Genomic DNA, 23,913 nt, shown 5'->3' with positions numbered 1-23,913 from the left:
CGTGCGTGCGTGCGTGCATCTGGGTGTATATGTATACTTGAAGAAGCACATATCCCCTGCCACTGAAGTCAGCAGTTAGTCAGTTCTTTCCCCTGTAGTACTGACATATGCTCGTAGTCCTAACCCTGAGGTGTTCTCTAACCCTGAAGCTCACCGATGCTCTGGGTAATTCCCTCTATTTCACAGCTCGTGCAGGGTCATGTAGTGCACTCAGACTTGTTCTGTGGTTCCTCTGCGCTGAGCTCTTGCCTTTTTTTCAAGGTGCTCTGATGTGAGCTGTTCTTGTTGTGTGTTCAAGCAAAGGCCTTTGTGTGTTCTTGTCTAAGACCAGGCTGAGCCATTGCCCTCTGACAGTATATATGTGCTGAAGCATGGTTGTACTCTGTAGACTCAAGTTTCTTGTTTACAGATTTCTTCTCTTCTTAAACTTGCAGATTAAAGCCTGTGTTTGCTCATACCTAGTTGCTATGGTTGGAGGTTATATGAATATGATTTTGACCAATTGGGGTAAGGAATCTGATAGCCTGTTTATGAAATAGGGTTGAAGAAGTGAAGGTTAATACTACAGTGAAGGAGATTAGAAGTGCCAAAGTCCCACTGTGCCCCTGTGTGAAACTTTTCTTTTTTCTCTCTTTTTTTAATCCAGTCCTTCACTCTTATTGCTTGTAAAGCTTCTTATTTTCACCAGTTTTGTGGTCTTAAAATTGAGGTTGATTGGTACTTTAGGGGTTTCTGTCTAAATTGAACCCGCATTTATTTTACTTAATGAACTCTCGCCCCCTTAAGCTGTGTAGTTGGAAAACTGAGTTTTTCATTCAGTGTGTCTTGTTATGGAAGATATTAACATCAAAGAAAATACATTGTTATTACAACATATCATAAGTGACCCATCAGACTAGTAGACAGTATTCTGTTTTGGATGCTGGTCAGACACTGGGCAACAGTATTTTGTTTAAATACAGGAGATCTTTCATTCTCACACTACAACACAACGTGTGCACTTAGACCTGGCCTGCATGATGATTATCTGTTCATTATCAGTCCTTTCATGCATAAATGTAATGAACTTTCACGCATAGAACCAAAACTAAAAGTTACAAACTGTGTTAAGCAAAGTATCTTTACCAAGGTGCTTGCAAAGGGCACATTGTCAAATCTTGTTATTAAGCTACTAGTAATCTTCATAACATTCATCACAAATGACTTATGGCATTGTTAACGTTTTAAAAAAAGATTCGGTGTCCCAACTCAGGAGGTGTTTAAGCCTTCTGTCTTAGCCCTGTATTCCTAATTTGGGTTATGCTCGCAGTATGTTGTGTCCAAAATTGTATCTTCGGGAGCAATTTTTGAACCTGTGACCCATTTTTAGTTAGGTACCATCATGAGGTGGTGGCCTGTAGGTTTAAAATAAAATGTTTAATATCCAATTGTTTTTATTTTAAAATGAACTTGTTCATCTGTCTTTGAAATGATTGAAAAAAATATAAAATTTGAAAAATGTATTCACCATTACAAATTGTCATAGTGTTACATTTTTGCAGTATTCATATTTGTGCCTTGAGTTCTTTTCACATTTGCATTGATGATTGACAGTTGCAGTGTGGTGGCTGTTTTCAAAAATGAAAATAATGTAGAGTGCACATTTAGTTTTCACAAGTATTTAATTTAAATCTGGATTAAAAATGTGTAGTCTTCGAAAACATTCAAAACTAAAAAAGTGGAGCAGAAAGCCAGGGGAACACTTTCCTCTGTGTTTGTACTGTTTTTCAGGATCCATGTTTTCTGCATCAGTCTTTTTGGAAACAGGATGACAGATATTGACTGCTTTGACTGATTTTATTATTACATTTATTTTCCCTTTCGTTTTTCCGGTCTCTTCACTGTTACCGGTTTGCTCACTGCATTACACTCTGTAATGACCATTAAAAGAGTTTATAGTTGAAAACCTATTTAGAGAGTAATCTTTCTTGTCTGAATGTGTTCATCATGGTCACCTGTCAAGCTAATCGTTGTACAGGTATGAGGAAACGTGGGTGGTGTGGGTACTTGGCATACTGCGCGTATCTAATCATGTCCTTTCCCCACTACAGCTGTTGTGGTGTAGGAGAAGGGGCTCAGTAACAGGGCCAGAGTGTAATGACGATGTCCTTCTGCATGAGCCTCAAACACCACCTGCAATCATACAGTTGGTAACAAATCAGTTTATATAATCATATTCATGTAAAACTTCATATAGTGCTTACATACTTTGAACTCTGTTCTAAAACAGTGAGTGCGTTTATGACAAATGGACAGTGTTTGAATAACTGGTGGTTTATGGACAGATGTGTCTATGTGCTATGTTTGGCAAAATTGAAGCACTCGGTTGAAGTCCAAAAATGGATTCAGTTTGTCTTTCAACGATGCTATTTACTGAATGTCAGAGTCCAGTTTACACACTCATATGTAAATGCAGTCACTCATCACTATGGGCCATACTTCATACTCTCAAAGCGAAACCCATTTTGTTGTCTTCTTCAATTGGGCACAACTACAATGCTGAAAAATGGGTTTCTGACTTTTTCCTATTAAGCACATTTTCAGAATCCAGTGCTCATTTAAAGACTGTTGGGCAAAGTTAAAAATCTAGCCTCTCAAATCAGGAATGTTAATAGAGCCCAGTCTCAGGGTTGACCAAAATTCTTGGATTTTCTTCCATTTTATTTTTATTTATTTTAAACAGAAGTAAGCAGTGAAGATGCATGTGGGATCAATTTCCATACATTCAACTTGACAAAAAAAAAAAATCTGGGAATTCTTTTTTTCTTCATTCCAGGAGACTGATTAATTAGTCTCTGGATTCTCCTGTCTAATCCACGAGAGCAACTGTTAAAAACCTTGTGAATGTAAACGTGGTTCCTTACATCACTATTCTGATATTAATTGGAATTTGGCAATATTAGAGTTGGATATAAGAGTCATGTAAACACTGCAATCCGATGATTCCCACCCCTGGAATATGCCTGTTTTAATTGGAAATTTGTTGCATGTAAACACCTTATTCATAAAATCCAGTGAAAGGAGATATGCGCATTCTGCAAGGAATTGTGAATAGCAACGGCAACATCTTGAATCTCCCATGAAAATAAAAGTACATGTGTAGATCAACATACTTAAAACAACCACGCATACAGGAATATTCTGATGCCTGTACACACACAAACCGTATTTGGGATATGATTGCAACCCGAATATAGACCTTAAACGGAATTTGATTTGCATGTGAACATAGTCAATGAGCACTTCTAGTAAATTCTTTTTTTAGAGAGAATGACCACTCACTTCAGCAACTTCATGGAATGGTGTGCGACCTTCTGTTTTCCAGTAGGTTTTGCTGTCAAACTCCACACGATACACACCAGGTTTGAAGTCCTGCTCGGACAGAAGGTCATGAACCTCACCAGCTATATTTGTGTTCCTGGAAAGAGGCGATATTGAGGTTATTGAGAGAATAAGTGATGGAAGACTAAAATCTGTTACAATAAATCAGATTCCCCACAAGAATCAGTGATGAGCATCTCCACTACAGCTACATTAGCATTTTTTCAGAATTTATGGCCTATCATGAGTGTTGAATACAAAATTCTTGATTTTGTGTGAGGCTTATAACCCAGTATTACAGCTTAAGGAATCTGCTTAGAGCTTCACATTTCTGAAAAGAATGACTTTTATTTCAACAGACTTTTAGTGAAGGTTACTTTTAACCTTCAGTAACCAAACAATTCGGAAAGACTGCTTTCTCTGCTTTATAGTCTGTATGTAAAATAAATTATGTGAAATAATCTGTGTGAAGAAAATTGGTATTAATAAATTGGTGTTAATATGTATCACAACCCTACTATATGTCCTAAAATGTATCATTTTTGGATGTCATCTTACCCACTGCCAACTTTTTCCCATGTTTTATCAGCACCTTGGCGGAAGACCGTTAGTGCCACATTTCCAGCAGGTGCGCCTTTCAATGCGTCCAGTATCTTTACGTTTAGAGGACAATGTACATCTGAACTGCCATGAGGATCCTAAGAGGTAGTAAAGAACCTAATTGCATTCCCAAAGCATTTTCTGATCTTGTGTGGTTTGTGAGTTTTTCATAGACAAACACAAGGTGAACATTAACTTATCATACTCCTTTTGTCATTTTTCTTAACTGTAAATTTTCAGGACCATTTCATAGTCATCACAGCACACTAATATAAATAACAACAGTAATACAGAACAAAAATAAACATTGCTCAAAATGTGTGATTTATGATTTTATTTAGTTATTCTTAAACCTACCGAACAGATTTTAATTGCATTTTGAATGATTCTATTTAAATAATCAATGATAATTATTCTTATTATTCTTTCACTATGCTGTTAAAGTGATGCCATTGGATAATGACATTTCTGACTCTTCCAAAAAGCCAGAATAAGCAATTATATGCAACATTTAACAATGTTTTATAACAAATATATCAGCTACGAATGTCAGATTATGGCATTTTACATAATATGAGCTGATTTAAAAAGTCTCAAGTTACTTGACACAGTTTTAACAATTTAGTTCGCGACAAAACTAATAATTTTAACAAAGTCTGCACTTGGAAGTATTCTGTTGAACTCTTACCACCGGAGCAGCCTGACAGCAGAAAAGTGTTGACACAAAAAGGACAAAAGTGATAGCTCTGGCCATGGTGGAACACGAATGCATACACTGAATATATGCCTTAAATAGTTGAATTAGTTCCTTTTCTGTGCGCTCTGGTGACTCCAGGGGAAAACTGGGGCGTTGCCTTGACACAGTAAATAAGTGGGTAATGTGTAACTTCCAGCAAAAAAACCTTAGTGGCAATTTTACTTCATTCATTCATTCATTCCTCAGAAAAATTAGTTGCACAAGGGAAGCTCTTGTTTCATCATGAAACAAAATGCCTGGAACATTTATTTAGTAGTTTTTCAGATTTACTTTTCAAAGCTGCAAGGCTCATACAGTAATTCATAGTTTCTTTCTTGATAACTTGTCAAAGAACCAGGGCTTACCTCTATGTTGAAGTAGTTATTTGAGTCAACAAGGAACATTGCCAGTAGGCAAGTGTCAGTAAACACAATCATTTTGTAAATTGATCATCTTGTTCATCTTGTAATTGTATCATCTTATGTGAAATTTGTTCAGTCACACTGCGATAGACACACACACACACTCTGCTACAGATACAGACACACTCTGGGATAAGAATGTCTACTAATTACGTTGTGAATGACTCAGTGTCGGCATGAAAATCAAAAGGATCTGGAGTATTTTCTCCCCAGTTTGTCACCTGCCAGTTTCCTCCCACCTGCTAGGCCTCCTCTACCATTTGACAACTGTGAACCAGTAGGGTGAAGGTTAACACACACTTGCCTCATGTTGTGTCAAAGGGCAGTATAACACACTCTGTACTGTTTGCCCTCTTCCACAGATGCACATGATTGGCTAGTGTTGCTGTGATTGACAGGTGAGAGTGAACCCAGGAACCATGACCAATTTTGCGTCATTGGGATTTGAACTTGTGATCACCTAATGATAGGGAAAATGTTTTCTGTTGCGGCAGTTGGGAGCTGGATACCTTCTTTTGCTTGTGCGCGTTCAGTACATGCCACGTCATGATGAAATCAATGACTTCTGTTATTAACTACTACTCAACTAATCATATTTTGTGGTATCGTTTTGCTGGGGATAAAAAAGTCACGTCAGGCCTTCTTGAAGGGTAAAATGCATTATTGTATGTGAGCACAAGTGGCAGTCTAATCATTATATCTGCTGGAGAATAGTTAGGAAAGACTCAATAATTAGAACCGTCTCATCTGTAGGTTACAATGCAATTCTTAATGGTTGACTGTTTATCACATTTGATCTAGCTTGATTTAACAATAATATTCAGCCAGCTGGCTGTGTGATGTTTTTGGCTCACTGACCGACGAGGAATGAACATGTGTTTTTGTTAGTGGCTATTTGCACTGCTTTTACTACTGACCTAAAGCAGTCCAGGTGATTTATTGGTACCAAACAGAGTTTATTGCAAAGAAAATTAACATAATTGTACAGGTATGCATTACGTGTGTGTTTATTTTCTTTTATTAACTTTGGTATATTATATTGTTTTATGACAAATACAACAATTCAACCCCAAAACATCCAACAAAAATACTTGTACACTATCTGTATAGCATCTCTGAAAAGCTTTCATAGAAGCACAGAATATGGAGACATAAAGGATTTTTAAATGATTTTTAAAACTTTAAGAATTTAATTAATGGTAAATTCACATTTGCAATAATTTGAATAATGACACAACATATTGTCAATGACAAGTACATCTTAGGTCACATACATAGTAGGGTACAACAGTCTGAGACCACATTGAAAATCTGTTGCCCCCGTCCCCCATTTAAAATTTAATTTCTACTGACCGCCAAAGGCAGTGCTTTAAGCACCTGGATGTCCATCACGTGTAAGTACAGGTCGAATGTTTGTATCAACAGTCACCTGTGTCCTGGGTGATGTATGCCCTTTGCCCCGGTACTAAAGGCATGTTCACCCCTGAAGTGACCTCTTGGCAATCTTCTAGCTCCAAGCTCTGGCGGTCACCTGAAATTCATAGAACTGTGGTTACATATGTAACCATCATTCTATTTCATTTCTACTGACCGCCAGAGGCGGTGCTTTAAGCACCTGGATGAGTAATACCAACAAGGTCACGAGGAAGTTCTACATGCTATTTTAAAAAGGCTGTGAAGCCAGAGGGAAAATGGCTGTAGCCACTGGGTTGTGCGAGACCACATTAACCCAAACACTTGACCTGCACATACAAATGATAGACAATTATAGCCTGATAGTGTTTCATTATACTGTACACCCCTTGTATTGGTACTATATAATGACATTAAAGTTGATTTGAATTGAAGTGAACTGTAATGTTGTAACATACTTAGAGTGTTGCTGCAAACAATATTTTCTACCTCATCCCAAAGACGTGCAATGAAGTTGAGAAGGGTTGAGCATTTGTTCAAGCCACTGCAGAAATAAAAACAAAATGTCTTGTTTAGGGAATACTTTTGTGACTATACACGTGTTGTATGTGTCAAGAAAGTATCCATTGTAGTGTGGATAAACTGTAGCCATAAAGAGATGCAGTCTACTACACTACCACAGAGAACGGCTCTATGGATTCTCTACGGGAAGGATATTGATCCTTCCATCATCATAATAACAAAAGGAATAACAACCAGACAACTTTTTTCCACTGCACTCGGTCATCCAATTTTCCTCCAGAACTTTTGTTATTTGCTGACGTCAGCACCTGACATGCTCTTAATACATACTATTGTTCAAATTGGGTGTGTTTTGCCTGGTTAATGCTTATCTGGTTTTCACAATTCTGGCCACCCATCTGAACCACAAACTGTTATGCAACTGGTTGTTTCTTGATAAATATTTGTGCAAGAAAATTCCAGAATGACAGCGAAGGTAACTTGTCCTGACCATTTAAATGCTTTATTGAATTCTAAATGATGATCTAAAAAAAAAAAAAAAAACCTGGTCTGACTGCCTGATATATAAATCAAGGGAATATGTCCAGTTGGTGTGAAGATAAAGCGTGTATCTAATAAACTGGCAAGTCAGCGTACATATGTTCTTTTCTTTGATTTGACCTGAGACTTTGCAGGCTTAATATTCTTTACATTGCCTGACTCTACATCAGTTTTGTCCTTTGATTGCCCTGGTTGTGCGTCTTGAGGTAGAAAAACCTGGAGTTGTTGCCTGCCTTCCTCTCCCTGAACTAGCACAGAGGAAACAGCTAAGTTACCTGCACTGACACGATTTGGACAGTTGCCTAACATTATATTTTCTTGTAACATAGGCATCCCATCAATCAGATATATTCCTTGTTGTTCTACGGCATTCTGTAGTACATTACCACCCTGGAGAACTAGCCCCTGAGTTGCTGCAAGCCCATTTATTAAGTACATTCCCTGTACAGGCTCTTCAGCAAAAATCACAGCACTTGGTGCCTGATGTTCCACCAGGCAGTACAAAGGCTGCTGTTGAATCAGCAGTGTTGGACTACTACTTATGCTGCTTGATTTGTTGATAGTCTCGGTAACATTGGTGATTGTGCTTTGCTGTGGTGGTGACTGATCAGATTTCACAACCAGATCTGCACCACTGGCTATAGAACTCTCACTTTTGATGCTGGTTTCCAATGACTTGACAATATGTTCAACTTCTTCTAATTTGGGTGGTGGAGGACTGCAAATTGTTGCTAAATTCACAAATTTTGTGTCCAAGTCATCGAGGAAACCCAGGTCATTATCTGCCTCAAGGATACTGAAGCCGTCTAAGGAGTCAAGAGGAGAGTATTGGCCTTCATCGTTATACATCAACAGACTGTCATTGAGAGCAGGCCTATCAGCCAGAAATCTTGCTTTCTGTAATAAGAGGTAAGAAATGATAATCAGTATTTGTGGGATTACATGTATAGAGCATGTAAAAATAGGCCTACATATTAGAAATGTCCTAATCCCATATATATATATATATATATATATATATATATATATATATATATATATATATATATATATATATATATATAAATTACAAATATTATACAAATATTAGATTTCTAAATACTGCTGATAACTGATTCAGTTCCAATACCCACTTAGTAACCAAGGAAATATGAGTCAAAATGAATCTACGGATACTTTTATTCATGCTTATTCTTATTAAGGACATTCATATGATGGTATTTCAAATGTGCTATCAGTTTTGCACAGCATTAATATAAGTAAACGAAAGCTGAAAACCAGCCTTGAGGAGGTGGTTCAGAAGAAAGAACTGCTCTTTACTATAACATCATTTTCATTAGGCTAACTATGCAACAGACTAAAAAAAAAAGGGAAATAATTCTTGTGATGGTCATAAGCCATGTCCAATCAGCAACAAGCTTGCAATGTTTATTAAGCACCTACGTTACCATTTTGAGCTCAGGTTCTGCAGTTTCTGATTTGCTGTTGCGTTTTTGTTCTTTGCACTTATTGGCCACTGTAGCGTTAGCGTTGATGATGTTTCAGCATCAGTTCAGAACATCCCTACTACATATGAATAAGATGTATTTGATTTCCTACCTGAGAGAAATATTCATGGAGATAGCAATCTGGCAGTGCAATCTCTTCATAAATATTATGCACCTTCTGGCGAAATGATGCAGAGTGGAGAGTGTTTCTATGGGTAGATTCTAGAGCGTGCTGAGCTTGTAGTGTGTTGTGTTGATATTCAGACATGCTGTCAACCTCCATAACCCCCCTTTGGAGCTTGTTATTGAGCACCCTGGTATCAAAGCCCTGTGCGCTTTGCACCATGGAGGCCTTGTTGAAAGTGCTACCAACCGCTGCCACAGTTTGTTGGTCTGCCACAACGGGAGCAAACATCAGAGGCACCGACTGCAAAGAAGCAATAAAAATGTTACTAGTGAAATGTATGTTATGGTAAAAGTACAGTATTGTTTCAGTGTTGCCAGATAAGGGGTTGTCTCATGAAAAATACTTTGGGTATGAAGTTTAATCACTAAGTTGGCAAGCAATTTGGCAGACAAATTTTAACCAGTCCCTCCATTTTGTTTGTCACTTTCTATACTAAGTTCAGTTGTTGCAACCAAAATCCACATTTATTATTTCTTTGAATGCTGTAGCTGCATCATAAAAATGTGTGAAGTTATAATAGTAATTTACCTTGTCTTCCCCCTGGCCTTCAGTGTGGTATTCGATAAGATATTCTTTTGTATCAAAAGGCAGCTGTGAGAATTCCCCAAATGTCCCACACTGACAGAATAACAGCAACAGTGGAATCACTGAAAACATTGCAAAAAATTGCAAAACATGCTATCTGTATCGAACAGAACAGTGAATTCTGTGCATATTGTAACATCGATGATAGGCAGTGGTCTATAAAACAGGAGGAAACATGAAAATTCTGTATGAATGTTTTTGATTCAACTCACAGATGAGCAGAATTAGTGCCACAATAAGCACTCCAATGGCAGGAAACCCCAATTTGGCTGAAGAACCATGCTGATGGGCTAGTTTGAGGTCACATGTGCCACCTTCTTGACAGGTGCACACTTCTAATTGAAATTTTTGTTTGTCTTTACATCCCAAACCCTGCCTGTCAAAAATCTCCAAACTGAGCTCATAAAATCCTAGCCACAGAAAATCCTTAGCATGGAAGCTGACTGTTGTTTCTTAAAAAGAGAAATCAGTAAATGAGTATTACACATTTTAGAAAATAATATACATATCTTCGTTTTAATAGTTAGAATGAATATAATAAGTTAGAATAACGGCTGTCTGCTTTACCATTTACAGGAACCATCTCCCATTTTCCATGAGTCTCCTCCTCTACCAGAACAAATTTATAAGGCTTTCCATTGGGATAGTCATCCTCATCGAATGCAGTCACGTTTACCACATTACTATCAGAACAAATACTCTGGAAGGTGCTGGTCAGTGTAGGACAATGGTCATTTGAATCCTGCACCTTTAGAGCTATTGTTCCAGTAGCTGTCTTGGGTGGCACATCTAAGTTAAAAAAAAAAAAAAAAAAAAGGACTTAAAATTCTATTGCACATGTAGGGCAAATACAGTATAATGAGAGACACAGTACACTCACAGGAGACTCATTTTAATAGGAACACCTGTACTGCTGCTCAATCATGCAATTATCCAATCATGTGGCAGCAACACAATGCATAAAATCATGCAGATACAGGTCAAGAGCTTCAGTTAACGTTCCCATCAGCCATTAGCATGGGGGAAAATGTGATCTCGGTCACTTTGACCATAGTATGGTTGTTGGTGACAGATGGGCTGGTTTGAATATTTTTTTAAAAAATCACCTGCTGATTTCTTTGGATATTCATGCACAACAGTCTCAGAAGTTTATTTAGAATGGTGCATAAAACAAAAAACCATCCAATGAGTGTTAATTTTGCAGATGGACACAGGCTTACCGAAACTAGACGGTTGGACAGGATTGGAAAAACACCACCTTTTTTGTTCCAATTATTCACCTGCCTAGTTTCAGTGAGTCTGCGCCCACTTTAGCCTCTGATTCCTGTTCTTGTCTGACAGAAGTGGAACCTGACATGGACTTCTGCTGTTGTATCTCATCTGCCTCAAGGGATGTTTTTTTTGTTTGTTTGGTTTTTTTTGCAATTCTGTTTAAATTCTATTTACTCGTGTGGGAAAATCCCAGGTGATCAGAAGTTTCTGAAATACTCAAACCAACATCCATGTCCCTGTCAAAGTCACATTCTTTCCCCATGGTAAGTGTATATATCATCCCTATTAAATGAAATACAAAATTCTTATTTTCTTGAACAAAATCTTAGCACAGTCTGTCTTGCCTCGTGTCATGCAGAGGATTTTTGCGATGTAGGATCCATTAACGAGGGACTTTGACTCTCGATCTGGTATCTTCATCAATTTAATTTCTGATGTCTCCTCATCAATGGATAGCCAGTTCTCTGGATCATATCCTTTTGCATACCTGTGTTTGCAATTTAATATATGTCAATAAAGGCATTAAAAACTTTCCAAACACTACATTCAGAAGGTTTAATCTCTCAGAACATTCTTCTCACTGCTATAAGCATGGGATTAAATGTAATCTTGTTTTAAAGACTGCTGAATATAGATCCTGAAGTTGATTTATCAAATTTATCTTCAAACTTGCCTGACATTTTCAGCAATTTGTCCAGTATCAAGATCCAAGGCAGGAAAGGAACCAATGACCATGGGAACATGCATTTCCTCTGGGTTCTCTGACACAGGCAACTCCTTCACTGATGGTAAAAAGCCTGGGCCTTCAGGCAAGTTGTTTACGGTGATTTTTACTGGATAGTTCTTTCCTCCTGGTGTTGGCTTTTTGCCTGGTTTAGAACCATGTTTAATTCCAGGTTTGGAGCCAGTATTGTCATTAGGTTTAGCTCCAGGCTTGGTGTCAGGTTTGACACCAGGTGCAACTCCTACACCAGCACCTGCATTTGCCCCAGCATCTACACCTGCATCTACTCCAACATCTACGTCTGTATTCACATCCAATCCAGCCCCTACACCTGTCCCTACACCTGTCCCTACACCTGTCCCTACACCTGTCCCTGCCCCAGCTCCTGCCCCAGCTCCTGCCCCAGCTCCTGTCCCTGCTCCTGCCCCAGCTCCTGTCCCTGCTCCTGCCCCAGCTCCTGTCCCTGCTCCTGCCCCTGCTCCTGCCCCTGCTCCTGCCCCTGCTCCTGCCCCAGCTCCAGGCCCAGCAATGATTCCAGGTCCTTCAGGCCTGTCGAAATCAAAACTGAGACCCAAGGACAGTGCAGTTCCATTTATAAAAGGAGCTACGTTTGAAATGGCCAAGTCAAGATCCAGCATTTTGACCTTTTCATAATCCACAGGCTTCATGCATCAAATAAGATAGCAGAGATGAGGAAAAGGGAAAAAAAGAAAATATGATTAGAACAATTGAAATTCAGGAGTGTATCCCCCCCCCCACCCCCCCACAATAATAACAACTACAACAACAGCAACAAACATTTATACCTTGACAAGCTTTAAAATGCCCTCATTTGTTTTGGGGTCTGTTTCTATAGTGAAGAGTTCGTCTTCATTACCCTTCACAATGTCAAAGACGGCCAGCCAGTTATCAGTATTCTTCAAATCTTTATCCAGAGCTTTGATTCTCATCACAACCACATTAACTGCACCTTCATCAATAGCACCAGTATACTAAAGTAGGGGACAAAAACATAATTGTCATAAGTAGCTCAACATAATTCTTTGGTAGAAAATTAAGCAACCTTTTCCCTGTCAGAACTAGTCCCGGTTTGTTTAGCCAATATTTACAGTTCATGCAGTAGACAATTTCTTATGCATAAATATTTAAGCATGCATCATACCTATTTATAATTTTATTCATTTGTAATTGTACAAGAGGGAAAATCGCATGTTGGTACCTTGTAGCTTCATACATTGGCCTATTTATCAGCACAACTGCCATAAAGGACATTTTGTACATGTACAATAACTGAAAGTTATTGGATAATCCTCTGCTTCAACCTTTAGTGAAAAGGAACCAATATAGTACTACTGATAAAAAGATTTATTATTGCAAAATTGACAGTGATATTGGCATGTTAGTTTGGGAGGAGCTATGAGAAATAATGAAAAAAAAAAAAAAAACTCATCAGGTGGTAGGGCTTTTTGCTTTTAGACCACCATTTTTAAATGTAATTACCTACCTGAATCTTAAAAACCTCAATCACAACAATTAAAGATACAATAAACCTACGATATTTATACAACCTCATATTTACACAACCACAATTCCAAAATATTTGGGACGCTGTGTAAAATGTAAATAAAAACAGAATGCAATGATTTGCAAATCTCATGAACCCGAATGTTATTCACAATAGAACATAGCAAACATATCAAATGTTTAGACTGATGAAATGTACCATTTTAAGAAAAAAAATAAGGTAATTTTGAATTTGATGGCCGCAACACATCTCAAAAAGTTGGGACAGGGCAACAAAAGGCTGGGAAAGTAAGTGATACTAAAAAGAAACAGCTGGAGGAAAATTTTTCAACTAATTAGGTTAATTGCCAGCAGGTCAGTAACATGATTGGGTATAAAAAGAGTATCTTATTGAGGGAGAGTCTTTCAGAAGTAAAGATGGGATGGAATCTGGATGGAAGTATATGTTGCTCTAAAACCTGTGTATACCTTCCAGCATTATGACTGCATATTGATATCTGACTAATGCTTTCAGAATAATGAATTAATACCTGCACTAGTCACTAGTGCATCAGGAAATAATGTGTATATATGTACATACTGTATTTACAGTCTTTCAGTCATATATTAATAGCCAATAATTATAGTAATATTTAAGTATTAACATCTTAAGTAATTCTGTTAATGATCTTGACAAAAATTGCTTTTCTATTTTTTTTGTTTTATTATTACTGTTCAAGCAAACTGTATTTACATTATTGGCTTTCTGTAGAAATAGAAATAAAGCTGAAATAAAGCTGACTTGAGTGGCAGGTGTAGCTGATAAAATGGTCAATGAGTATAGCTACCAGATTGGTGAACATATTGTATTTTAAAATATTATAAATCTACTTTGTTACCTCATCTTTTTCAAGAGTAGGAACATTGTCATTTATGTCCAAAACCTTAATCTCCACCGTTCCAGTTCCTGTGTTACCGTTCAGTGCTCCGTCCATATCTACACCTTGCACTATTAAAGTGTATGAATCATATACCTGTAGGAGATAAACCAGAGGTAAGAGACTTCCATTCATTAGACAATGTTACTTTAAAGTTAAGATTGCTTAATTGGCAGCACACAAACACACACACACACACACACACACACAAAATCATTTGTCGGCAGATTATCTTAATATCACATACCTCCCTATCCATGGTGTGTTCTTTAACATAGATCTCTCCAGTATCTCTGTCAATGGTGAACATAGGGCCAGATTCTTCTGGAATTTGCTTCAATATACTGTATGCAATCTTTGCATTGGGTGTCCCCTGTTCATCTGCATCCTCAGCAGTTATCTGCATGACAGGGGTTCCTACAGTGGTGTTGGAAACATGCTATTAGGTATTAAAAAATTTTGCCACATTTTTATATAAGGAGGAAAAATCTATCACAGTCTGTTTTACAGACAAGGGGATTTTAGTTAAGGGAAGGATTCATAGTGCATACATACCTATTTTGCTGCATTCTGTTACAAACCCTTTGAATAGCTTAAACTTTGGGGGATTGTCATTCTCATCTTCAACCTGTATTCTCAGCTGAATTTCTTCCTCAGCCAGTCTGCCATCTTTGTACTTAGCAATCCCAGTCAGCTACAGTATGAGTGTGTATCACACAGATATCACTCAGTCAAGATTTTAAATAATGCTCAGACTTGTAAATAACTGCAAATGGAAATTGCAGGCATAATTTCTGCAAGAATAAAAACTTCCAACTCACATTGTACTGTGCTACATTCTCTCTGTCCAGAATCCCTGTGATTCTGACGAAGCCGTTTTTGGGGTTGACAACAAATAGGTTAAATGGCTCCTGGTCAGCACCGGGCCCTCGCAGTTGGTACTCAAATGGTTTGCCTTCAGTTTCTTTATCAGACCTTATCTAAACAAATCAAAACAAATCTATTCTTCAGCCATCTATCTATCCGTGCAAGCATTAAACCCTTATGTATCTGGCTTGTCTCACCCACTCAGTCACTCAAGTTTAACAAGAGGAAGATCCTCCACAAGGTGGAGCACTTACCATGAACCCACGCCAGCATGACTTGAAAAATAGACATTTCTTCACACTTAGATTTCCCAAATAAAGCCAGACAAATTCGTTTGAAGAATCTATTTAAACCCACAAATAAGGTGATGGCAAATTTGGAAATCTGGAAACACAATTTTAGCGTGAGTCAGTACATCCCCTTTTTGTTGATTGTCCATCTGACTTTTTGATTCTCTTTGTAAAGAAATCAAATGCTAATTTAAAATTTTTAATTAAAATTTATGTAATGTAATATAATGTTACTTTTTACATAAAAATTTAGATATTGACTACATTGGGGATGTTATGATTTAATGGAATAATACTGTATACATAAGCCAGTTTACATTATCCCAAAATGTAATCTTTCTAAAATAGATTTGGTCACACTAATAACCATCTTTAGATGACAGTTAGACAGACAGTTTTGGTGAATGCCCACATTTATGATGCTTTTGTGAATGTCACCTTCTTTTAAATCACCTTTTTTCTCACCTTTTTAAAATCTTTTATGAATCTTGTCTTTGTCAACCCTATTTCCTTTTTCACTACTTGGAATTTGTCTACATTGTGTAAATGAATTTTTTGTATTAAAAAATTTGCTTTGCATCAAGGTTTAGCTAGAATAGTTTTTCAAATTAGGAAAATAGGAAAATATTGTACCCATAAAACATCTTCCTTTATGTTGTTGTTTTACCTTCATTACCATGTTGCTGTGTGAAAGCAAACCAATTCTGGCATTTGAACCACAACAGGCTTCAATTATGCTATGAGGAAATATTCAGGTGATCCTCCCCTATAATCCTGTCTACTTCACCCAGGGTGTGAAGACAAACCAAACATCTCATCACATCACATAAATGATGCTTTGTGTCCTTGTTATTGTAAAACATGACAGTTATTAAATTACTCACCGTAGGACTAATCATACACTCCTGAGCAAAAAATGTGCCAAGCCCAAATGGCGAAATATTAAGCTTTTAATGGTCTTAACAGCACACCGTTGGTCAGGAAATTAGCAAGAACTTAGTATGTTATAGCTTTTCCCTTAGATTTCTTGAAATGTTTAAGCCTTGTGGCTAAACTTGCTGACAGCTTTTTATTTTTATTTTATTGTATGTATTTAGTACACCCAGACATGTGTTAGTTTGAATTAGGTCAAAGTAGTTGTTCCCTGCAGCAAATGTAAATGAGCAGATGCTGGCACAGGTCTTAGGAGTGCATTTGTTTAAGTCTTGCTGATTTTCTGACAAATGATTTGTTGTTAAGACTTAATATTTTACCATTTTTAGCTTGGGCCTTGTTTTTGACCAGGAGTGTAGTTCTGTCTCATATATTTGGCCAAATGAAAAAAGTAAAACGTTTGTCCTTGTCCTTTAAGTTTGAAAAACTTGTAAGTCAAGTTCCTCTCTGATGTCCCTAGGGCGTATTTCATAGGCTGAGTCTTGCTCTGAACTCTAAAACTGATCTTAACATGTCAAAGTTATGTGAGAAAACTGATCACTGTCTTCTTCCAGGCTTTTCTTTCATATATGTTCTCAAACCTAGATTTCACTTACAAGATTTAACAGTGTATGCTTACCTTTGAAACGAATTCTTGCTTTGTGTAGTCTACATTCTCTCTGAGTTTCATTGGTGGGAGAATCCATTCTCGCTTCTTTCTCTTGAACCCTGTTGCAGTTTTTGTTGCCTTAAACACAAATATTTAAGTTATTTCTACATTTATAAATGTGATTGTGTTTGTGTGTATTTGTGCGGCTATCTTCACTACAGTTCATAGAAACTTTTAGTATGTCGCTTGGCAAGTTTGTTGGTAGTTTGTTGGTAGTTTGTTTTGGCTTAGACCAGCTTTTACAGAAAAAGGAAAAAAAAAGAATAATACAGCGATGACTAACTCAGTTTTTGGAACCGTCTCCTATTCAGGGTGTATATTCCTGCCTTCCGCCCAGTGTTCCTGACACATGCTCCATCACCATCACCCTCATCACCCTGATAAAGCACTTACTGCAGATGACCGATTCAATTTACCAGCAGGTGTGTTACATGGAAATCACCAAACTGTGTTCACTATGCAATTCTATATAATCGTTATTCAAAATACCATACACTATTATAAAAGTATGATGAAAGAATGGATTAAGTTGTTGATAATAGGATAAATTCTTCTTTTATGCAAATTGTGGACACTTTTTTAGCTACCTACATACAGTCTGCCTTTACTGTTTACTCTCAAACACAGGAACACACCTTACACCCTATCGATGTCCTACCTCAAAAACATGTGCCCTAAATGTAAGTCAGTAATACTGTACTCAAAAAATTTACCTGCAAATTTCTCACTCAATGTATGTGACATCTCACTACATGCAAATGCCACATGAATGCTGATCTTTGTTTTCTTATGAAACAGCTGCATCTCTTTGACCATCTCTTTGTTGCTAAGCTTGCCCTAACAACAGGGTACATCAAACAGTTTGTAGCACTAATTGAATAAATTGTCTGATTACATATGCATATGAGTTAAGCAAGGACATTTTTACTTTGGCTTCTTTAATTTTAACTACTAGTGTTTTCCCCCCTATAGGTACAGGCCCAGGATATATATAGGATAATTATGTAATAAATTTAATAAATAACACAAGAAAATTCAAGAATATTTCAAACTTGCACAGGTGTTAAATGATTGTGTTCTTCTTTATTATTTAACATTCACATTTAATAGTTTTAATACTGCTTCTACATTGATGAGTTAAATAAATTTTGAAATGCAAATGCTCATTTTGCCATTTTATGTGTTTACAAAATATATACTTTGTTAATTCAAACCAAAAATATTAGGAAACATTCTGACTTCTGTGATTGTTCAATACAACTGACAAGTTTAAGACTAATTAAAGTACAAAATAAAAGTAGTAATGCTGTAATAAGTGAACTAATGTAACTCACCACAGCCATGAACATTAGCAAGAGCAAACAAAGTCTTCCAAGCTTTAGGAAAGCCATGATTACTGAGGGCCTGCAGTTAGTAGCAAGCACTCTCCACTCCTGTCTCTTCCCTCCCCTCGTTTGCTTCTGGCTGATAAGGACTGGTTGCTTGCTTGTCAGTTACAGTAGGGGAGATGCTAAGAATCAAGCCTGTGAATTAACACTTTCGGTTTAGTTACACCTACAGGTACAAGAATATTCATTTCTATAGGATCCCTATGCAACTCCCCTCTATGAAATACCTATACTATGAACTGTCTTCCTATACACATACTTTTATTCTCACTCTATCATTAGTTTGCCAAGTAGTTTTATCACTTTGTCATTTGGCATATCATTCAAAATATCCAAAAGCAGAGTGCTATTTTCCAGACTATATATATATATAATTCACCTATAACAAATGCTAACAACTGTAGGCATGTCTTCAGCTTGTCCTCTTGAATCTAAAACTTACTCTCTAGCATTTTACTAAAAAAAATTCCCGGTGTATTTATTTTTTAAATCTTAATTTCCTCATTAAATAAGTATTGTGATTGAGAGTCCATTGAAAAAGCTTCTTGCCACAGTTTTCGCCGAATTCAACAGTCTAAAATACTATAAAATACAGTGTTTGCTATTTTGACTTGACTTACATTTAGCCCTACCATTTTTTTCATCCATCCATTCAATCTTATTTTCAAAAGTAATCATCGTACAGCTGTTATCAATGAAACTATTCTGATTAACCCCAAATAAAACCAACTGTTCCTGTAGGATTTTCTTCACATCTTCATGGTTTCATCCGACCTTCATGGTCCTCAAAGAGCTTAAAAAGCATGCATGGCATTTCACTTGTTGAAAGGTATCAATCATGAGAATGATATAAAAGTATTTCCAAACCATTAGATGTACCATGGTACACTGTAAAGACCATCAAATAGAGAAAATAGAGCACTACAATGACATCACCAAGAATAGGAGATCCTTCCAAAATTTATAAAATGACAAGACAAAAACTTACCAGGGAGGCTGCCAAGAGACCTATAGTAACATTAAAGCAGTTGCAGGAATATCTGACAAGTACTGATTACTCTCTGCATGTGATAAGTCTCTTCTATTCTTCACAACTCTGGGCTGTGGAGTAGGTTGGCTAGACAGAAGCCCTTTATCACAAAAAAATCCAAGCCCAACTAAATCACACCAAACCATGTGGCAAAATGTGTTATGGTCTGATGAGACCAATTCCAAAAGGCTGTTTGGTGCAAAAAAAAAAAAAAACCTGCACCAAAAGAATACCTTACAGCACCCATGGTGAAGCATGGTGGTGGCAGCACCATACTTTTGGGCTTCTTTTACTTTAACTGGAACTGGGCGTTTTATCAAGATGGAGGAATCATGGATAGTTACAAATACCAATCTATTTTAGTGCAAAACCTTCAGGTGTCTGCTAGTAAGTGGAAGATGGAAAGGAATTTCACCTTTCAGCATGAGTGACCCAAATCATACATCCAAACCAACAAAGGAATGGCTTAACCAAAAGAAGATCAATGTTTTTAAATGACCTAGCCACCGCCCAGACCTGAATCCAACTAAATATTTGTGGGGTGACCTGAAGCAGGCGGTGCACAGGAGATACCCTTTGATGGATCTAGAATGTTTTTACAAGAAAGCATGGGAAAATATTGCCAAGTCAGAATGTGACATGCTGATAGACTCTTACCCAAAAAGACTGAGTGGTGTAATAAAATCAAAAGGTGCTTCAACAAAGTTATAGTTTAGGGGTGTGCACACTTATGCAACAAGGTTATTGTAAGTTTTTTATTTTCCTTTTTCCGCTAAATCACGCCAAACCATGTGGCAAAATGTGTTATGGTCTGATGAGACCAATTCCAAAAGGCTGTTTGGTGCAAAAAAAAAAAAAAAAAGCACCAAAAGAATACCTTACAGTACCCATGGTGAAGCATGGTGGTGGCATTATTGTAAGTTTTTTATTTTCCTTTTTCCCCTAATTATTATTATTTTTTTTTAATATTGTTTTTCACTAAATTTTTATATAGTGTAATTTTACATTGAGGGTTGAAAAAGTTCTGACTTGATTTACCTGATGATTAAAACCTGCCATTTTAACAAAGGTGTGCAGACTTTTTGTATCCACTGTACATTTAATAGATTTTATCTATGAAATTTTATATACACATATACTTGTTACTTCGCAGTAAATCAAGCTTTGTTATACCGCTTGATCAACTGATTCGCTAAGAAAGATATTAATTGTAAAATTTAGATCTGAGCATCCCATAAACTGAGCAGCAATGTGTTAAATTTACATAATAAACAGTCCCATATTATTATCTTTTAAATATTGGGTATTAGCTTCTGTAGTATTATAAGTCTTCTGAAATGTGTGGTGTAATACCAAACCTCCTGGGTGTGACTGAAACATTGGCGCTCATTTTTACAGCCACGTTTGAGGCCTGTCTGTACATTCATTCCTTCAAATACTAAACTTGAGTAGTCATTAGAGGAACCTCCTCCAAAAGGTTTATTTATTGTGCTTTTCATGTGAGAATAGAAGTCATGTGTAGGAAAATAGCATAGTAAGCATTTTTTTTTCCTAGTGGATTGAGCAATAAGTTAAAAGTTAAATGTTATAAATGCTAAAATCACCACATGAAGAAAGAAAATGTTTTCACATTTCTTCATGTAGGCAACTGTTGCTAAAAATGACATGCAGCTTCTTTGGCTTTTGGTGTTTGTATCACTCAGTTAGACGGATCACTAATTTAATGTTCATGAGAAATTGTGAGAATATTTTTGTTCCTCAGTGTGATATTAAGAGATTAAGTATTCTTTCATGTCAGGCAGATAGCATGTCAATCTTGGATATCATCTCTTCCACCTCCCTTCCGACATCATCAAGCCACTACTACTAACAATAAAAGCACACTCCACATGTCAGCATAGAAATATACACTCATTCATCATTCATTATACATTACATTAACATCTACAAATAAAATAAATACACTTCAAAGTTAAAAGTAACGATATTTTTTATAGTAAAATGAACTAAAAAAAAACAGGTTTCAAAAGTAGCAAATAGTTGCAGCCTTAGTTCCAACTGCTATCAGGGCTCATTTTATTGCGTTGAACATCTTCACAACATGTGCCAAGCAGGAAGATGATGCCTCAGGATAGGAGGATAAGTTGACACTTGCAGTAGTTTCATTACCATCGTGAGAACTTAGAGCTTATAAAACAAATCTCCACCCCTTTATTTCCAATATGACAACTCTTCTATTCTCAGTCCTGCTTTTGACTTAAACTCTGATATGTGACATATTTACTAAATTTTGTACATTGATTGGCCTTTCTATAATTTCATTTACCATTTTCACCCCAGCATAAAGATTTGCTACAGAGGAAATATTTCTCAAACAAACCATGAACCGGTACTTCACAGAGAATCCAAAACCAATAAACAAGCATCCTAATGAGATAGAGGCAGCAAATTTGGTTTATGAATGATTGCTACTCTGTTACTCTGCTGATTGACTACTACCTTGCTTTGTAAATACCACAAGCTCCATATCTCAAGCAGGTGCATAGACTTGTTTGGGAAAACATACCAAAGCCCTCAAATGTACTTCTTCCATGGTAGGACCCAGGCCACATACATTACTGTTCCATCCAAGTGGTATCCCTGATAGTAAATTGGTAATGGCCCAATGATGACACGCACTTCATCTGGTCCACAGCGTAAAATGCTGCATTTCATCCTTTTTTGCGCTCAGATTCCAAATGTCATTAAAAAAAATTAAAGGTGCCTGCTTTTGGCAAACAATATACTTTTAATTGCCAGAACTGCCTCCTAAGTGCCTAAATTAATGATGTTTGTCCCAGATGCCATAGCTATCTGAAATGGATCAATTAGAGACATGATAAGGACCTTTGTGTTTATTTGGGGTCATAGTGTGGGATTGAATCTGAAATATTTTAGTATACAAAATAATTTTACAAATAGTTTAAGGATGGGCCATAACCATGAAATCTGTGGTCAATAATTCAGAGACTATACTACTTTTAACTATTGTTTGTTTTTAAATGACCATTTGTCATCTGCACCTTTCATGTCTTTCCTTTCAAAATCACGTTTTCACTTCTTCAAAATGACCATGCTGAAGCACGAACAGTCTAGACTCTAGAAGAATACTAAGCTAAAGGTTTTCGCAACTAATGAACTTGGTACTATTAGAAGAGGTGAATACCACAAACATGGGCATATCATATACAGGGTGTATTAAAAGTCTCTATATATTGGAAAAATGATCACTTTTTAGCAAAATGTAATTTTACTTACAAAACATCCTGTACATGATTGCCATTTCTTTGTAAACACACACATAGTCGTCTCTCTCACTCATGATGAACTCATGTTAACACATCTGGTGTTATGCATGAAACTGCATGTCCATCGCAACCTTGTGACTGCTTCCCAGTCCAGCCATTTATCATTCTTAAAGTCAAAATCATTCCTAAAGACTATCCATCCATCCATCCATCTTCTATACCGCTTATCCTTCTCAGGGTCACAGGGAAACCTGGAGCCTATCCCAGGGAGCATTGGGCACAAGGCGGGGTATACCCTGGACAGGGTGCCAGTCCATCGCAGGGCGCAATCACATACACATTCACACACCCATTCATACACTATGGACACCTTGGACATGCCAATCAGCCTACCATGCATGTCTTTGGACTGGGGGAGGAAACCGGAGTACCCGGAGGAAACCCCCACAGCACGGGGAGAACATGCAAACTCCGCACACACAGGGCCATGGTGGATTTCGAACTCCCAACCCTGGAGGTGTGAGGCGAACATGCTAACTACTAAGCCACCGTGCGCCCTTAAAGACTATCTGAACAAATATGTTAATAATATAAACTATGTAAGAAAAATTTTGTTGGACATTTTGCTAAGAAGTGTTAATTTCCCCTATGTATGGAGAATTTTTGGACATCCTGTAGTATCAGCTTGTAAACACGGTGATCATAACCCCATTTGAACACAGCAATTCACACAGGCTTAGCATATGGACTGTACCTAGGGCCACTTATCTTTTCATACACACCTTTGGAGATTATGTCACACTTGCACTAGGCCCTAATGTTTCTGTCATGATTAAACCTACAGCTCCACCTGCTACCTGCCCTGTAGACATACCCCCCCCATGTCTTGCTTTCAACAACCACACCCAAATGTAGGGTGAAGTTCAGCCCAAGCAACAATAAAAAGTGAGACATAATAGTTAGTTCACTAGTCTGAAATGTAAACATATTATATGGCAAAAATCGATTTGTTCAATTAAATCTTTCTAAAATGCAGGTTGTAGCATTTGTTATGTGTTGTTTTCCACACACTTCACAGCACTTTCTTGTCTTGTCTAATTATCCAGCTTCATTTTCTTTGAAACATATGATTTTGACATTAGTGCAAGACACTACATAATAAGAAAATCATTGGCCATTA

The 23,913-nt window shown here is 37.1% G+C and overlaps 2 protein-coding genes across 3 annotated transcripts; both read right to left on the bottom strand.

Moving 5' to 3' along the window:
- Positions 1–1,642: 1,642 nt before the first annotated feature.
- On the bottom strand, positions 1,643–4,805 carry ttr (transthyretin (prealbumin, amyloidosis type I)). Its single transcript, XM_053613852.1, has 4 exons — positions 4,649–4,805; positions 3,919–4,058; positions 3,322–3,457; positions 1,643–2,172 (listed from the first exon to the last, which is right to left on the bottom strand). The coding sequence occupies exons 1-4, from the start codon at positions 4,730–4,732 to the stop codon at positions 2,065–2,067; spliced, it is 468 nt and encodes a 155-aa protein (XP_053469827.1). The 5' UTR covers positions 4,733–4,805; the 3' UTR covers positions 1,643–2,064.
- Positions 4,806–6,010: 1,205 nt separating this feature from the next.
- On the bottom strand, positions 6,011–19,009 carry si:ch73-74h11.1 (desmoglein-2.1). Of its 2 annotated transcripts, XM_053613848.1 has the most exons (14): positions 18,363–19,009; positions 16,999–17,106; positions 15,111–15,269; positions 14,845–14,983; positions 14,537–14,706; positions 14,251–14,385; positions 12,655–12,840; positions 11,798–12,510; positions 11,469–11,611; positions 10,420–10,641; positions 10,065–10,304; positions 9,796–9,914; positions 9,193–9,507; positions 6,011–8,490 (listed from the first exon to the last, which is right to left on the bottom strand). In XM_053613848.1, exons 1-14 carry the CDS (start codon positions 18,417–18,419, stop codon positions 7,681–7,683), a joined length of 3,516 nt encoding a protein of 1,171 aa, XP_053469823.1. In that variant the 5' UTR covers positions 18,420–19,009; the 3' UTR covers positions 6,011–7,680. The 2 variants fall into 2 exon arrangements, with proteins under 2 accessions (XP_053469823.1, XP_053469824.1); XM_053613849.1 differs by lacking the exons at positions 16,999–17,106; positions 18,363–19,009 and adding an exon at positions 15,411–15,587.
- Positions 19,010–23,913: the final 4,904 nt, after the last annotated feature.

This window comes from Ictalurus furcatus, chromosome 25, assembly GCF_023375685.1.
Source record: "Ictalurus furcatus strain D&B chromosome 25, Billie_1.0, whole genome shotgun sequence".
NCBI classification, from domain to species: domain Eukaryota; kingdom Metazoa; phylum Chordata; class Actinopteri; order Siluriformes; family Ictaluridae; genus Ictalurus; species Ictalurus furcatus.
Note: the sequence above shows the minus strand (reverse complement) of the source record. Positions and strands in the feature narration are given on the sequence as shown.

Bases quoted from the DNA above. Each gene is read 5' to 3' on its own strand.
- ttr (XM_053613852.1), bottom strand. From the start codon at position 4,732: ATGCATTCGTGTTCCACCATGGCCAGAGCTATCACTTTTGTCCTTTTT. The intron at 4,059-4,648 runs GTAAGAGTTCAA...ACTACCTCTTAG, and splicing joins GCTGTCAGGCTGCTCCGGTG to GATCCTCATGGCAGTTCAGA. The intron at 2,173-3,321 runs GTGAGTGGTCAT...GTATGATTGCAG, and splicing joins CATTCCATGAAGTTGCTGAA to GTGGTGTTTGAGGCTCATGC.
- si:ch73-74h11.1 (XM_053613848.1), bottom strand. From the start codon at position 18,419: ATGGCTTTCCTAAAGCTTGGAAGACTTTGTTTGCTCTTGCTAATGTTC. The intron at 14,984-15,110 runs GTGAGTTGGAAG...CTCATACTGTAG, and splicing joins AGAATGTAGCACAGTACAAT to CTGACTGGGATTGCTAAGTA. The intron at 9,915-10,064 runs GTGAGTTGAATC...CAATGTTTTCAG, and splicing joins GGCACTAATTCTGCTCATCT to TGATTCCACTGTTGCTGTTA.